General features: G+C 46.4%; 1 protein-coding gene and 1 pseudogene across 3 annotated transcripts in view; one reads left to right on the forward strand and one right to left on the reverse strand.

Annotated features, from left to right (window-relative positions):
• LOC120652379 overlaps window positions 1-8,520 on the reverse strand; it is a 29,350-nt pseudogene extending 20,830 nt beyond the window's left edge. Inside the window, exons 1-6 of the transcript XR_005666554.1 lie at window positions 8,303-8,520; window positions 7,101-7,160; window positions 6,221-6,277; window positions 5,038-5,109; window positions 4,790-4,852; window positions 3,821-3,997 (exon numbers count right to left, since the gene is read on the reverse strand). The product of XR_005666554.1 is annotated as a nuclear cap-binding protein subunit 1-like (transcript). The remainder of the gene's footprint in view (window positions 1-3,820; window positions 3,998-4,789; window positions 4,853-5,037; window positions 5,110-6,220; window positions 6,278-7,100; window positions 7,161-8,302) is intronic.
• Window positions 8,521-12,313: 3,793 nt separating this feature from the next.
• On the forward strand, window positions 12,314-17,728 carry LOC120652381. Of its 2 annotated transcripts, none has more exons than XM_039930178.1 (3): window positions 12,314-12,657; window positions 13,993-14,862; window positions 15,583-17,728. In XM_039930178.1, exons 1-3 carry the CDS (start codon window positions 12,646-12,648, stop codon window positions 17,311-17,313), a joined length of 2,613 nt encoding a protein of 870 aa, XP_039786112.1. In that variant the 5' UTR covers window positions 12,314-12,645; the 3' UTR covers window positions 17,314-17,728. The 2 variants fall into 2 exon arrangements, with proteins under 2 accessions (XP_039786112.1, XP_039786113.1); XM_039930179.1 differs by having other exon boundaries at window positions 12,323-12,657; window positions 13,966-14,862.
• The last annotated feature ends 70 nt before the right edge of the window (window positions 17,729-17,798 follow it).

The raw sequence follows: 17,798 nt of genomic DNA on the forward strand, positions 1-17,798 counted from the left end.
TCGGAGGAGCGTACCTCCAGGTGCAGGGGCAGGAGCGGGAGCCGAAGGCGGCGCGCCCCGACGGCCCCCACCGGTACCGGTACCCCCAGAAGCAGGGCCACCAGTGCCACCACCTCGTCCCTCCCGCCGGCGACGTCCACACCCCCCCCTCCGGTCTGCCCGGCGGGAGCAGCACCAAGGAGGGAGGTGGCAGGAGCGGCGGAGGAGGCCGGTGAAGCAGCAGCGAGCGCGGCGGGGGTGGGCGAGGACGATCCGGGCGCGAGACCCCTGGTGATCTCCTCGAGGGCGAGGTCGTCCCGGACCTGCAGGAATGAGGAAGGGCCTCTGGCGGGCGATCCAGCTCTTCAGGTGGTCGTAGGTGCTGCTCAGGCCCCGCAGGACATTAAGCACCAAGACCCGATCGGACACCGGACACCCGAGGTCGTGAAGACCATCGGCCATGCCCTTCATCCTCCGGCAGAACTCACCGACGGAGAGGTCCCCCTGCTCGAAGGTGCGGAAGGTGGCGTCGAGCTGGAGAGCGCGGAACTCGGCGTTGCCGAGGAACTGCCCCTCGAGCGCCACCCAGGCCTGGTGCGCAGTGCCACCGTGGGTCCTGAAGATCTAGGGAGATGGTCCGAAAGATCCAGGACAGGGCGACGCTGTCGAGGCACAGCCACACCACGTCCCGCGTCTCGATCGGCGAGTCGACGAGGACGTGGTCGTCGAGGGCGTAGCGGCGGAGGGTGAGGAGGACCTGGTCACGCCAGCGTCCGTAGGAGGACGTGGGGTCGAGGAGGATGGTGACCAGGGGCCCTGATGTTCTGAACGCCGGTGGCCTGGAGGTGGAGCTGGGCGACCATGGGGTCGGTCAGGTCGTACCGGGGTCCAGATCCAGTGGGCGGGGCCTGGTAGGAGGAAGAAGCGCCGTGCTCGGGGACGACGAGCTGGCCGGAGGAGACGCGGAGGAAGTGCTCCGCCTCGGCAACCCGGAGAGCGAGGGCGTCGGCCGCGGCGCGCTCGCACTCCCAGGCGAGGGCAGCCACGCGGACCCGCTCCTGGGCTGCCGAAGCCTCCGACTTGGCGGCGAGGAAGGCCGCGGCGAGAGCGGCGTCGGCCTGCCGCCCGCGGAGGGCGGCGGCGCTGAGCGGCGCATCCTCGGGCGCCATCCCGAGCCCGGACCACGCGTGCGCGGAAGCTACGGGAAGCTTTCCCGCAGCGACGGCGGCGCGATGGGCGGCTGCAGCGGCGGCGGCGTCCCCCGCGCCAGCTGCAGCGGCGGCATCGGGCACCGGCGGCGGCGGCGCCTGCAGCAGTGGCTGCGCGGCCCAGGCAGCCCCCACGGCCCCCGCGCCCGCGCCCCCCGCGTCAGCGGCGGCGGCGGCAGCAGAGCCAGGCAGGGGCGGGTCCGTGGCGCCAGCGGCCGCTACAGGGTCGAGAAGGACCAAGGCGGCGGCCAGCGTAGTGGATCTAGGCGGCAAGGCCCCGCCAGAGGAAGCGGTGGCCGGCGCAGTGGGTCTGGGAGCAGACCACGCGCTCGGCGCCGAAGCAGAGGAGATCCAGCGGCCAGCGGCACCCGAAGCAGAGGAAGGGAGGGGAGGGAAGGAGGAAGGAAGGGGGGCTCCGGCAGCCGGCGGCCGGCCATCTCGCCGCCACCGCCGGCCATCTCGCCGCCGCCTGCCGCCGGCGGCTGGAGAGGGAGGACTGGAACCCTAACCCTAGGCTAATGATACCATGTAGGAGAGAATAATGGATGTATATCTCCAAACCCTAGAAGGGTGGGTATATATAGTTCCTATACATGGGCCTCTAGATGGGCCTCTATACACGGGCTCACATATACACCAACAGCTACTTCATAAACAGTCAAGACTCAAGAGTTCGAAAAGCGCATGATAAACAGCTCTAAAAGTTCCCAGATCCAGGGGGTGGGGCTGTTAACGACATACATTACATGTAATGCAAGACAGTCAATCTTCAAGATCAATTTCGCCATGTTGTAAAAACCTTGCGCATGTGCAAACATTCTCTTTTTTGGGTGGATGATTATGCAACAGTGCCAAAAATACGATATATTTCTCCTTTGTGTGTGTGAGGCAACCACAGGGCCATGGGCGGATCTAAAGGGTGGGCCGGGTGGGCCACGGCCCACCCTAAGATTTGACCATGGTTCTTAAGGCGTCGCCTAGGCGACGCCAAGGCGTCAAGGCGCTCAGGGAGGCCAAGGCGTCGCCGACGCCCAGCCAGAAGAGAGGAAGAGTAAGGGGAAGGAGCGACCGGGATGAGGTGTCCATGGTCGCCTTACCATAACAGCAGCAAAGTGAGAGAGGGAGGGAGGGAGAAGGGGGAGGAAGAGGAGAAACAGCTTCCTGCTAGCTCTGGCGTCGATCCGACGGACAGCAGCCATCTGGAGAGCGTGAGGAAGGGAGGGAGAAGGGAGAGGAAGGGAAGGCTTCCCTGCTGGCTCTGGCGGCTGGCGCGGATCCAGCAGGCAGCGGCTCACCTGGAGAACTTGAGGGAGGGAGAAGGGAGAGGGAGAGGAGGGGGAAGCTTCCTGCTAGCTCCGGTGAGGGAGGGAGAAGGAGGGAGAGGGCGAGGGCGAGGAGGGAGAGGAGTGGAAGGCAGCCGCCGCCGCCGGCAGTGACTCGCGAGCGAAGGGTGGGCAAGTTTGAGAGTGTTCGGGAGAGGGGAGCTAGGTCAGGCCTGGTGGGGATGTGGGGTGGTGCTTGGGCTTTTAGTGGGCTGGGCCAAGTTGTCTCCTTTCTCTTATTCTTTTTCCTTTTCTCCCTTCTCCTTCCTTCTCTTTTTTCTTTTTCTCCCTACATCCTGCTGCTATAAGGCGTCGCCTTGCTCGCCTAGGCGTCCGCCTAGGCGTCGCCTCGCCATGCCGACGAGGTCGCTCGCCGTGCCTCGCCTTAACGCCTTAAGAACATTGGATTTGACCCATGGAGAAACAGCCAGAGAGCCCGGCGCTCCTGATAGCCTGACCGTGCCCATGGATTCGTGAATTCTAGACCTGCAAGCTCTAGTGCGTAGGGTTTGGGACAGGCGGACAGCGGTGCAAAGCAATGGCTGCCTCCTGCCAGTGGAGCTGAGTCCGGCAAGCAGCTACGACAAGCTAACTGGGGAGGGAAACAGGAGGCGCTGCCACGAGCCCGACGGCGGCGCGCACGCGAACCGCGCAGCGGCACCCTTCGTGGCTTTTAACAGGCGCCGAGTCCTGCAGCAGTGTGGCACGCTCAGCCACTCGCCACTCGGCGGCTTGGCCGGGGCTGCGGGCCTGCGAGCTGCGGTGGCACGGCGCACTCCCCCTCAGTAGGGTGCAGGCCACCAGAAGAGAAGAACCGAAAGGCAATTCTTAATTCCATTTCCAAACTGCAAGCATCAGGCCACCAATCGAAAAGCTACAAGCCAACAAGCGGTAATTAGCTTGCAGTCTCGTACCACATGATTACGAATTTGAAATTGGAAGCTTCTAATTCCAGATTGTTAGTCAATTGGCCCTTGTAGGAGTAAGGGATGTTTTACTGAATATTGTAGGCTTCTATTTCTAACAATGGTTGGATTTCATATCGCAATTTGAAACTTCTAGGATCATGGTACAGTAGGATTATCGAAACATGAGCGTGTAAGATTCATTTCATACGAATTTCATACTTAATTGTGGATTTGAAGATGTTTACAAAATGCTTTATTTATGATATTACAAAAATTGCCTTGATGGACCACCCTAACATCAGATCCTAGATTCACCACTGCACAGGGCAAAGGATGACAGTGGCTAAATTACTCATATTAGGCATCACATGTGAAGTTAATGGTAGCAATCGATCAAGCTTACCTCAAACAATTCTGGACCACCCCAAGGAAGGGAAGCCAAAATACAATAAACATAAAAGTCAGCACGTGGTTGCCACGAAGGATTTCCAGTCTCCTCATCTAATATTGTTGCAGCAGATGATAATAGAGTCTCAAATGTCTCGATGATTGAATTTGGGACTACAACTTTGCTGCACATCTACATAGCAAATATAAGATCTAAAGTTAGTAAACAAACAAGAAAAATGTTATACTGTGGCCACAATAAATGAATAAGGTGTTCAGTATAAGAAAACATTTCTACATGCAACAAAAAGGGTCAGGAAGGCACTCCATTCTTTTGGAGAGAGGTAGTATCACAGCATATTTTACAAATTTCATATGAATTCAAACAAAAGTAGGAACAAGAGATAGTATCATTCAAACTCTTATTTAAAAATAGAACTACCCTAATTCCTAAACAACCAGCTGACCAAACTAATATTATAGGATAGTAAATTAAACAATGTCCAATCACAGACAGGTCAATTGACTGTGTATAATGCAGAACATATGCATAGGGTTCTCAATATAAGATACAATTTCTACCATGCAATTAAAAAAATCAGAAAGAAATCCCTCCATTGTGTCAAAGCATTCATTGTTTTCCATATTTAATTGAACAAGGGAAGCAATAGGACACTGCACACTCAAAATCTAATGTGAAGACACCACGATCAGGAGGGGATGGACGGGCATGGTTCATAGTAACTGAGCATATTTTTTAGCTCATTTCATTCCCAAGTTCGTTGAGTATCAAGAAAACTAGCAACAACTAACAAAATTCAGAGGTACATGGATTCAATTATTCATGCAGATTCATTGTCAATTCGAAATGAAACCGCGTGCCAGCTGTAAAATTACAAGCATTGCAACTAAGGACATACAGAAAAGCGGTATTAAGGATTTAAAACAACAATGTCAAATAAAACCAAACAAAACCGTTACTTACCAGGCCACTGAGAAATCGCAGCAATATCCTAATTCTATCACGATTTTCGTTGTGCAAGGCATCCTGCAATTAGACATCAGTCAATTTTAAAGCTATGGTGATCTCAAAAAGGGGAAGAACCAAAAAGTGTTTCCTTTTTCACATTAACTGACAAGTATCCAGTTTAAAACCGTATCTGGTGGAACAGGAAGGAAGGAGAAAGGGGTGGGGGGCTCAAAAATACTGAATGCACAAACAAGGGAACATACCTGTAGTTTGGCCTGTGTGGTATCTACAATATCCTTGGCAAAATCTTCATTTTCTAAGTTCATCAGACCAATCTGACATTAAACAAGGTACAATCACAAAAGAGTTACCTTGATTAAATATAAATCATGTGGTTAGATCCTGTTCTTACAGCAAATCATCATGCATCAAAAAATGGACTCTGATGTTACTGATGTAGGATTTATTTTTTTACAAAGTACTGATGTAGGACATTTATAGTACCATGCCCCCAATAGTGATGTGAAAACATAGCCATAACTATGGACCAACTTGGTTAGGGCACAGAAAAGCTTAAATGCAACAATCCATTTCGCCTAGACGGAAAATGAAGGAATCATTTTTTTTTCTTTTTCTTGTCTGTATTCAATCCAAGTAAACAAAAATTGGTCCCTCATGAAAATATGCAAGCAAAATTAGCACTATAATTGTGCCACACAACATAGAGTAGAATACACTGTAAATGCTATGATGTGACGTTGCCGGTCATTGCGCCAAGTTTTGGTGTCAATACATATCAGTATTATCATCCAGAGATTAATATCTTTGCATGAAAATGCACACACCACCCAGAACATTTTCTAGTTCCAGAGTAAATGTGGAAAGGATGAGAAGAGAATATGTTTCCCATTACTTTACCCAATAAATATACATTTGGCATCAGCATTGCAAGCCCCCACAGAGGCTAGGAGATAATTAACAAACAATCATACTGAGGATAAGACAGGTATGAATGCAAGCATAATAAGGTCTACTAGTCCAGAAGCACACCAAACTATGAACCAGAGCATAGGTGAACTTTGCTGTCCTCTGTCTCTCACAATCACGCAAACCACCATCCTAGAATCTCTATCTGATTTATGCTGGTGTCACTGTGGTTAGTGACCTCTAAACACAATGTAAGCTTAGCTCCATAAAAACATTAACTCCCTAACGCTTAAAAATCAAAAGGAGCAAAATATTCATCTGGAAAAAAAATTATAATACTAACACAAGTTTTCATACTTTATTTCAGGGCACAACAGGATTAAGATCATAATTACAAATCAAATTATACTGAGAATGGTAGAATGATGCTCCATACATAGTTTTAGCAAAAAGGCAATAGAACATAAAATGATTAAAAAAAGTAATATGCTATAAGGTTTAGAGTAAATATTTGCGTACCAAAACTCCAAAGAAAGGAATCTTGTGAGGCAGTTGTTCTGCACACTGAAGGAGGAACTGCTTGGGCAAAAAGAATATTTCAGTTAGCACCTCCAGGTACTTGAGCTTTATATAATGAAATGTCTCCCCGCCATAACAAAAGTAAGCAAGTATATAAGGTGCAGCATATAAGATATAACATGCCGCACTTCATTTTTTTTCATGTACTCACTGGCGGAAAAGAATAATCTGAACTCACTCAGGATGTTATCAGGATCAAGATACAGATTGGTATTACAATCCCACAAAGATGACATGAAATTGGTTGATTCCAGACCAGAATGGATCTCATATTATTTATGACAGTTTAAGCTTTATGAGTCATTTAGTCTAATATTACTTATTGTATTGAACAGTTAAGGCGTTTCTTGCATAAATTCAAATTGAGTTTTTTGCACCCAAGTTGAACTAAAATAAGTATATGTTGTTGGTTAAATTGAATTATTTTAAAAGAAGTACTTTCAAATTCAAAACGCTTAAATAAGTTGCACATTGTACCAGATACAGTATGTTGATATCATTCCGCAAATCATCAAGTTTAAGAAATGTATTGATTGCATTCACATTTGTTTTTTTTGCAATTCAATTTGATTTTGCAGCATGATTAGGAACCTCTCACAACAAAATGATATGTAATTTGTTGGCACAACAGACCGATCTGCAGGCAACATGTTGCGGCTATGGAACAGTGGTGCAAAGAGTGATGCTATGGCTTACATGTGGCAAAAAGGCTTGTTCTGTATCTATGGATGTGTGAGCTTGATATTAGTTACACTAAGAATTCTTAAGTAATTAGAAGATACAAACAATATGGGAACAAGCAGGACTGCTGCATACTGACCTCAAATACAGCGTCTCTGGAATGTTCATATTCTCGACTTATCACGGCATAACAAGTTTCCTATGAAGCCATCAGAAGAAGTGTTTAAGAAAAATTACACATGAAAGCATTATTCTCTTATGACCATGGTACAAGAGTTACAACAACCATGTGATGGGGTGAATATGAAACGAAACAAACATGGAACGAACTTCTAACTATGTGCCATGCAGAAATTTGCTATACCCCTCTATTTTGCACCCTAGTCGCATCTTGTTAATTTGTTCATGGTGAAATCACTTAATTCGGGGAAAAAAATATGTAAACAAAAATGATATCAGAAGCAACAGGTGTTGCACTAGTTAAAAGTAACATGATGAACCAATGGATAGATAACTTAACATTAAATTTACCTTATCGTCATCAACTATTGCCACAGATTCACTATAACAAAAATAATATATAACAGAAGCAAAGGAAACCATGAAGCTGTAAAGTCATTCCACATATACAACCTGTAACTTCAACAAACAATCAAAACGCAGATTTACAATTCTAAAACATAGACTGCTCCAGCAGCAATTTTTTATGTATGCATTGTGCTATGTACAAAACTTTCAGCTGGGAAAGCTCAAAACATACTAGTTTGCATACAATTGTATTCTCCACTCATAATGTTCTCACCAAAATGTGCTACTTTGCCTACATGACAGAATCTAAACAGATCATATTACAATATTACATACTACACCATATCCAACAAGGAGGAGCCAAAATACAGAGGTTATGATACTTAGAAAAAGAAATTAGCATAGCCCAAGGTAAGGTACGGAAGTACAAACACACAAACATTCAGGTAACTTATTGCATTGCAACTCCAAAGTCTAATTCCTAGCGGAAAGGGAAAGTAATCAGCTTACTTTTGTTCCGACTAATCACCATTCAGTACAATCGTGCTAATATTTTTAACCAGCTCATACTGCAGCGGTCCAATAGACCCTAAATCCTAGGTCCCAGGCGCTCCTGCGAGTAAATGGAACCTAGGGTTTTGACTTTTGAACTCCCCAACCCGCTCCGACCAACAGAACTGACAACCAAATACAGCACGCCTCGAGCTAAACCAGCACAATTCGCAACCAAATCGGCGCTCCGATAATCTAGGGTTTTGAGACCAACAGCGAGCAGGGAATAAACAGCGGGTGGGGAGTGGGAGGTGCGCTCACGATGTGCTCCTTGTGGTCTGCGGATCCACTGTACTCGGGGCACCTGTCGCCGATGCGCAGCAGCAGCGTCCTCCAGCCCGCGCTCATGGCGTCCGCCGCGGCGAAGTGGGCGTGGCGAGAGGTGTCGGGTGCGGGGTCGGAGGCGGCTCGAGAGGGGGTTTTGGTGGTTTGGGGTCGCGGGTTTTTTTTTGGTTTCGCGGCCGCCTCCCTCCCAGTGGGCGCGTGTTTTGCTGCGTGGACCAGCAGCTCGCTCAGGCGGTCGAGCGTTGATTTTGAGCCGACGAGCTCATCGGATTGAGATGCCTCGCGGCTCGCCAGCTTCCTCGTCTGAGCTAGAGTTTTGGCTCGCCTCGCATGGTCAGTGGCTCGGCTTATCTCGATTTGTTAAAAAATATTACAAATTGAGCTAAAATTTTAACTTAAATATTTTAACAAGCCTGTTTGAGCTGGCTCATAAGCAGCTCGCGAGCCAAAACAAGCCTCCCAATACTAATTCAATTATAATTGATTTATCCCTCAGCCTAATTTGTAAAAATCTTAGCTCTCTAGTCTCTCACAGTCCAAACCACAGCTCCGCAGGGCCCGCTCTAGCGGCTGGCTTCTGATCTCTCCGAGTCCAAACTAACTCCCACCCTCCCGCGGCCGTCTAGAAAAAACAAACTCCCACGACCGTGAGGGCGAGGCTGCCACACCCGCACGACCGCATGGTCGCCGACCGACCGGTTACTGATTCCTGAATCCGGCCCCTGTACTCGCCCTCCTCCCTCCTGCTCCTGCACGAGTCAAAATAGGCATGGAGCCTATGGCCCCGAGACACCGCTCGGGAGCTCCCCGTGACCATGGAGCAAGGTCAAAAACGGTGACCGCTGGGTGGCTGCTGGCTCATGGCTGAATTTTTTTCAAGCGGTCTCACAAGCTAAACGAGCCAGCAAACGAGTCAGGCCTAACTTCCAGCTCGCTATGATAATGAGCCGAGCTAAGCCAGCTTATTATCATAACGCGTCAGCTCGAGCAGAGCCAAGCCGAGCTGGCTCGATATCTAACTCTAAATGGATCGCAAGGTTGCAGTATATTTAGCACGTATTGATAATGACTGGTTCACTTATCATTGGTATTGGTTGCCCATAGTGAAGCGATTGAAACAACTTTCCTAGCATCAAATTTTACATCATTACTTACACTCATCTTGCCTCCTAGTTCCTAAATGGTTCAACCGCATGTGACCCTAGTAACCGCTCATAAGTCTGGCCTTGCTCTAATCTAGGCATTCCAATCAACTGGGATTCACATCAGCCGCTCACATATTTCCCCCTTGTCCTTAGTCGGCCTAACCATGTGGAATTACATTCATATAGCTATTCACGCAATTGATCCTGCTCTATAGATCCGTAGGATTCTTCCTATCCGCTCCCATGTGTTCACCCTACCAACTGCTCGTGGTTCCAATTAGCGGCTCACACACTTTGTCCCCATACCGTGTGGTTCTTGAGCAGCCTAACCATGTTTGATTTACGTTAGTGGCTTACGCACTTATATTTCTCATATGCGGTTACTAGATGATTAAACAATGCCGAATTCCCACTAGCGTGGCTCAATCACTTTAGGTGTAGTCCCTAGGCGATCCAACTATATGGGATTTCCCCTAGCATGGCTCGCACACTTCAACCTCCTGTTATGTGGTGCCTAGGTGGCACAACCACGTGACACACCTCATGCACTCTGCCCTCTGGTGTCGCCCTGTTTCTATTTCCATTTCTCAACATATAGGCATAGATCAGGGGCCAATCGGATAGGACTCCCACTAGTGCGTGCCTCACACACTTCACATTGTTGTCTATCCTCCATTTTAATTAGTTTTCAGTTCTCAACATGCTGGCATAGACAAAGGTTCAAATGTGTAGCTTCTCGCTTGAGCAATACAAGAACTTAGTTATGCTATATGTCCTTGTTTCAATTTATATTTCTAACGTGCAAGTATAGAGATGACCTAACTATGTGGGATTCCCACTTGCATAGCTCACACACTTCAACCTACTTTAAGATTTTAGTTTTAGTTTATGTTTCTCACATTTTTTTAGAGGTTGGGATGACCTGTGACCTATTTTACAATGAAAAAGTGCACAACTCTATTTTTAGTAATTTTCTTAATAATGTTGCTTTCCTAATTTGGAGCAATAATGTTGTTTTTCAAATTTGTATTTTTCTCACCATTCATATACCTAGCACACATGCTTCTCTTAATCCAATGTTCTGTGACAAAGAAATAAAAAAAATATCACATTCATAGTAAACCAGCAATGATCTACTCTATACTAGTTCCTTATCACAAAAATAAATATTCCATAGTGAACTTCATTCATGCCATTGCGTTCATGTGACAGTCTTAACACAATGAAAACCATATTAAATATGTTTAAGAGATTTTTATGCTTTGCAGCAACTTGGATAGATGACCCGTAACAAATTATGTTGATACCACATACCAACTCATAAAATTGCAGCATAATTTTTCTAGTATATTAGGTGGATGATACAAACTTTATCATTATATGTCACAACTTATGTAAATAAGGTGTAATAATTTGTAGAAATTTCAAATTGCAACTTTTAGTATAATCTTTTTTTGATATGGTGTACATAACTTCAATGTTATTTGTTAGCAAATTATGTGAACACTATCTAACTATTTGTACCAATATCAGATTTTAACATATGATAGATAGAATCTTATATACACATCAATGATTAGTTGGAAGTAACTTTGATACATGTTTCATCAATAAAAAATAATTTAGATAAATGTTGTACAGCAACTTCCATAGATAACATTCGATGAAATATTTTATTAGCAAATATGATGCATGAATTTAGTAGCAACTTATATGGAGTATTTATTTTAAAGTTTAGATATAAAATACTCATGTCCCATGTCATATTGGTAACTTGGTATTGCCCCTATTTTCTAATATTTTATGCTATATTACACAAATGGAGAAAACATTATACATAAATGTATACAACACATGTGCGATTTTATTTTGCAGAACTTTATGTAGAAAATTTAGTGGTGTAAAAAGAAATTAAAACCGGATCCGTTACGGATGAAATATGGTAATTTAGAGTATCCTAATTTGCTAGCATTTATTCAAAGTAATTCAATAGCTATGGTTCATTCCGTTTTGTTCATAATTTAAGTTCACCTGGTGATAAAATAGTATGCCTTCTCAGCCACAAAAGTCATGTGTGCTCTACGCAAATGACTAACGTGAGCGCAACTTGTTGCGCGACCCGTAGCATATCGCCGTAGCTCGTAGCGTGTGACCATAGTCCGTAGCGCGCGACTAGCCTGATCGCAACCTATAATGTTACTACTGCGTGATCACGACCCGTAGCGCGTGACCATAGCTTTTAGCGTGGCAGCTAACACGAGCACAACCCATAGCACGCGATCATAGCCCGTAATGCGCGACGACTAGTGTGAGCGCGGCCCATAGTGCCACTGGCGTGTGATGACGGTCCGTAGCGCGTGACCACAGCCGCGGCTAGCGTGAGTGCAGCCCGTAGCGCCACTGGCGCCTGATGACAGTCCGTAGCGCGTGACCATAACTCTAGTGTGTTAGCATTTCTCTTCCATTTTCCCACAGCCACGACGGCTAGCATTAGTGCAGCCCGTAGCGCCACTAGCGCGTGATGACAGTCCGTAGTGCGTGACCATAGCTCTAGTGTATTATTATTTCTATTTCGTTTTCCCACAGCCGCGATGGTTAACGTGAGTACAGCCCGTAGCGCCACTAGCGCGTGATGACCGTTTGTAGCGCGTGACCATAGCTCTAAGGTCTGGTGCCTTAGCATCTCTCCTCCGTTTTCCGTTTCGCTTAACAAGAAGGCACGGAGACCTTGTGTCTACCGGCCCAACTCCGGGCCGGCCCGGTCCATTTTCCGCCGGTCTACCGTGAGACCACCACACCACCACCAATTTCTGTGTCTCGCTCTCCCTGCCTTGCCTGTGTCACCGTTCTCTCTTCTTCTCTTCTCTTGTCTTTAAAGCCCGAGCCCCCCTCTCTCTCCACCTCCGTCTCCGCCTCCTCTCTCCCTCTACACTCCAACCCACCACCGCGCCCTGCGGCCGAGCCTCGCCCTCGCCGTACTCTCCCCTCACCCTCGACTGCCGCGCGTTGCTCCGTGCTTCTCCCTCCGGCAAACCGTCGCTAAATCTCGCCGCTCTTCCCGTCCGGTTTGGATTCTCTCTCGCTCTCGGCCGGGGGCGCGTCCGTTTCTCGTCCGAGAGGCCGGAGGGCTCCGCGTGGCCGGATCCTGGGGGAGGCGCCACCGTCCCGGCGTGCATGGAGCCGAAGGTTTGTCCGGCTGCCCTGCTCTCTCTAATCTCGCATTCGTTCGTGCTCTCGCTCGGGGGGACCGCGCTGCTCTCGTTTGGTGGCGCGTCGCGCGGTTCCTTGTTTTGCGATGGGGTGGTTGCGGCGGACGTGCTCCTTGGTTCGCCTATGGGGATTTCGTCCGTGATCACGCGGCCCCGGGGTGTTTCGATAGGCTCGTATACCCGCGGGCGGGCGTTCTTGGGTGCTGGCTCAGGCACGGATTTGGTCGGCGTGGCCTCGCGCCTTTGCTTGCCTGCTCCGTTCGGGGTTTGGTCGTCGGTTGCTTGGTTTCCACGGTGCCTACGAGATGCGTGGTCGCGGGTTGGATTGGGCTAGTGCCTGACCTGAGATAGATTCGCAGGATACAATTGGTGGTTCGGAGTCTGTGGAATTACTTTGATTTGCTAGGTCCAGTTGCTCTGGTTGGTGTCATGTAGGCTTGTGGCGACATGACCAACGATCAAGAGTTGGGCAGCGTGTTGGTTGATACGTTCTGGTTATGATGGTACAGTGCTTGATGCTGATAAATAATTCTGCACTGATTGTGAGTGGATTCAGTCCATCAAGACGAGATTTTGTTCTTTTACGATGCATTTTATACTCGCGAGTTATGTTCATCAATGGCCCCTCTTTGATGAAGCTTATACATGATAGGCATTGACTTCATTTCCTGCCTGCGAGTGCAAGTGTTGCCTGTATTTGTGTGTGATGCAATTTTTCTGTTGGAACCTGATGATCTCGGGATGCTAGTTGCCTTGGTATTTGTTCCTCTACAATCATTTCTTGCATGGCAGAAAATCTTATAGCATTGTGCTGTACCTGTACTGTTGTTTATACCACAGCAAGATTTGTAACTGATTCATTTTATCCAGGAAAGTCAATTCCTTTCTGAAAACATTCCCCCCTTCAATCTTGCATTCGAGATATTCTCCAAAGCTCTAGTCATCACAAATGCTTGAATAGGATTAGTTAGGCATAGTCGCATCACTCATCCCATGTAGTAATGTTGGTATCTACTACATCTCTATTTCATCTGCTCACTGTCACTTCAAAGGTAGTAACCTACCACAGTTCGTTATTTTCTCGTTGCCTGTAGCATATTTCAAATTCTACAGCTACTATGCACCATATGGATGCACGTGAGCTCATACGAATTCTGGAAAAGGAAGAAATCTGAAATTTCTCATTTGCACGTTTCTGGTTCATCCAAAATACATGGCTAACTTTCTTTCGTTATTTATACTGACGATCAACATGTTCTTGTATTGTTGTAATAACTCTCGACAGTTGCTTTTCTTGTTCCAATTGTGACAGATGGAGTCAGTGTCACTCAATCTCGAAGACAATGGTGACCACCAACCTTCTTCAGAAACTTCCATTGCATCAGATGCGATATATGATGACTCTCCAGTACCTCCATGCATTGGAAATGAGCACCAGGCAGAAATCCCCAATCTGGCTACAGAAGACGAGCGTCGTGAGCTCATGGCTGGTTCACTCAACGGCTCCACATCACATGGCTATGGTTACCCTATTGTGGTTGGGTTAGCTCTACCAATTATGTGGGCATCACTAAGCGATGTCAATAAGAAAGAAGAGGGATTACAAATGCAAAACGATTCAGAATCTGAAACAAGAGGCAGCAGTGGAGATGTGCAAAGTCAGATGACCTCAACTTGTCCAATCAACAATAACACAAGCAAATGTGATACAACATGCCAGGATCAACATACAGTGGTGCCTGCAGTTCAGACTGAATGCGACAGTAATCAAGCACATGATGATAAAATGTCTCCTTGCCCCACTCAAGAAGGCGTGCACATCACCAATTATCCAATGATGCAGCAGATAGGAACCGAACAATTAAATCCGCTGCCTTATTCACCCATTACCCTATGGACTGATCTTGAGGCAGAGCTTTTTCTCCTTGGGCTCTACATTTTTGGCAAAAATCTCAACCTGCTGAGCAGGTTTCTTGGTACTAAGACCGTTGCTGATGTGCTTTCATACTACTATGGGAAGTTCTACAAAAGGGATGCATATAAAAGATGGTCGGACTGTAGAAAGGCCAAAACTAGAAAATGCATTCTTGGGGAACGCATTTTTCAAGGATGGCGACAGCAGGAGCTAATATCACGTCTGAAATCTAAAATCCCTATAGAATCTCATGATTCGTTGATTGAGGTATGTTGCATCAGTACTGGTAGAAAGAAGTTTGATTCTTTTTTCATTTCATTGTAGTTCACCTATCAATTTGACATTAAATTGTTGAATATGAAATTGTCTCATGATATTTCAAGATTAATTTTTTTTCCCGATCTGGTCTGTCTGACCCTCAGTTTTAAATTTATTTTTCATTGTAGTTTTTCTTGTTATATATGACACCCTAAATATTCCTATTGTTCTATAAAAAACAAACACATGTATTTCTCAATTCTCCCAGCATCACTTTCACATTTGAGTTGGACACTTTTATAATTTTCAATTTCCGGTCACTTCCTCCCTTGCTTTACCTCTCGCTTGATGATGCGAGGGGGGACTGAGAATTGAAACTCACCCTTAATCTCATAGTGATCAACATACATAAGGTTTTCCAAGCATAGTTGGTTGTTCTAATCCTCAATAGCAAACTTTAATGCCTTCAAGGACTTGACTATAAACATCAGACTGGAAAGATGAAGCCATTGCAGGTGTACATTTGACCATTGTTATTTCTCTGTTTTGATCACATCTTTGTGAAAAAGTGTTTATTACTTGCCATCGCTTAAACCATGGGACAACTGTCCTTTTGAGACTTAAAATTTTCTACTGTCCAATAATCACGAACTTTCATGCTTCAGATATTTGTCAACATTATACTGTTATGAATTGTCATCTGATTTGTATTGCTCTCACATGTTGCAGGTTTTCAAATCTTTCAGTGACAGTCAAACATCTTTGAAGGAATTTGTCTTCGCTCTGAAATCCATTGTTGGAACAGAAGTTTTTGTGGAGGCAGTCGGGGTTGGTAAAGGGAAGCACGATTTGACTGGATTTGTTACGGACCCGTCTAAACCCAATCAAGCTCTCACTGTTCATAGCGATTTGCCTACAGGAAAAGACTGTTCGTCGCTTGCTTCAGAAGATATAATTAAATTCTTAACTGGTGATTTCAGAAGAAGTAAGACAAGATCAAATGATATTTTCTGGGAAGCTGTCTGGCCCCGTTTGCTTGCAAAAGGGTGGCACTCAGAGCAGCCAAAGGATGTCAGCACAACTAAAAATTGCCTTGTATTTCTTGTGCCTGGTATAAAGAAGTTCTCGAGAAGTAAACTCACTAAAGGCACCCATTATTTTGATTCTGTGAGCGATGTCCTAAAAAAGGTGGCAGCTGATCCTGTTCTTCTTGAGTTTGAGGCTGATGGGGTAGACCATGGTTTAACTGCTGAGAAAAATGGCAGTATAACAGAAATGAAACTGAACCAAGACAGTCCTTTAGATGGATATCAGGAGCTTCCTAAGTTCACAATAATTGATACTAGCTTAGTCGAAGGGGAAGAGCCCTTCAATGTGCGGGAGCTGAGGAACTTACCTGCAGATGCAAATATTAGTTTTGTCCTTTCACGCCATGCATCTAATATGGTGAGTTACAGTTCCTCCGAGGAGGAAGATGCCAATGATAGATTATCAGATGACCAGGAAGATTGTGGACGAGTTACAGCTGAGGCTAAGGAACTTGAAATGGCTTCAGTGGGTTCATTGCCAAACATGGTGACTGCTAATGGTCATTCTTCTAATGGTAATGATGATAAAATTGATTTGACAGGCATCTACGGCATCAAAACAAAACCTGAAAGGCGCAAGTATTTGTCCCCAGTGTCAAAGCGCAGAAGATTAACTAGCTGTAATAATGAACAAAGCAGCCGCCGCAGCTTTTCTTTCTCAAAAGTTGGTGGTTTGGAGAAAGAGAAAAGCAAGGCACTGTCGACTTCAAAATCAGCTGCATTTGATGTTGGTGACACTTTCCAGACAAAAACAATCGCAAGCTGTTCTACAAAGGAGAAGCCATCTGAGCATAAAATGAATGCATCAAACTCTGTTACCAATGATGGGCAAAATCAGCGAATGGTCATGGAAAACTTAATTGAGGACGAGTCATTTGAGCATAAGGCTGATGCAGTGGCTGAAATTCACTCAAAGATCAACGCTGATGAGACGAAGTATGCCAAAGAAGGTCATGTTAGTGGTCCGATTAACTCAAATAAGCTGAAGACACCACATGATGATAGGGCAAGCAGCAGTATTTGTGTCACATCATCAAAAAATCAGAGTGGCATGAAGGCTGATGAAGCTCCCTCCAGTTCGAACAGCAACATGGCTTGTGATCCTTCCATGACAACAGGAAAACCTGTTAGCCAGCAACCTGCTTTGGAGGCTAATCCTCGGAGGCAAGGAACCAGAAACAGGCCTCCCACAGCAAGAGCTCTAGAAGCTCTTGCCTTTGGACTACTTGGAAGCGGGAAGCGGAAGGGTGGCTCAAAGAGCATGGCAACGACCCGACCTTCTCAGCGAGCTCGCAAAGCCACCAAAGATCCAGTTCCTACAGCTTCCAGTGGTGATGCAGAGTCCAGCATGGATGCGGAAGTGCATCCATGAGTGGATTTGTGTGCGTTCATTGGCATGCTGGCATGTGCTAGCAATCAAGGGTGCCAAGTCGATGTTGCGGGTGATGAATATCAAGCAACCAGGCGAGGCCTCCAAGTAAAGCTGTCTTCCGTTGCTGGCTACTGGTGCACCATACCATTTTCTAATGTTTACCATACAGGAGGGCCCTGAAGACGAGAGTGCATGAATCACCTTTCGAGTGAGACCCATCCTTAGTTTTTTGTTTAGTTGATAGAGTCGTCTGCCTGTCAAGGCTTGCAAAACCAACTTGTACTGGAGAGGCGGAGGGGGAAAGGCCATATTGGCGAATTCAGTTATGCGCTTTACCGTGGTTAAACTTTTGGTACATCGGTCTGTTAACGTTCCATGGGGTGCATTTCATCTGTGAGCTTTTTTGTTTGCAGGATGACTGCGTTTGTCGGCTTCATATGTCATTGCATGTCACACGAAAGGGTCATGGATTGTCTGGCAGGGCT

Source organism: Panicum virgatum, chromosome 9K (assembly GCF_016808335.1).
Source record: "Panicum virgatum strain AP13 chromosome 9K, P.virgatum_v5, whole genome shotgun sequence".
Classification (NCBI taxonomy): Eukaryota; Viridiplantae; Streptophyta; class Magnoliopsida; order Poales; family Poaceae; genus Panicum; species Panicum virgatum.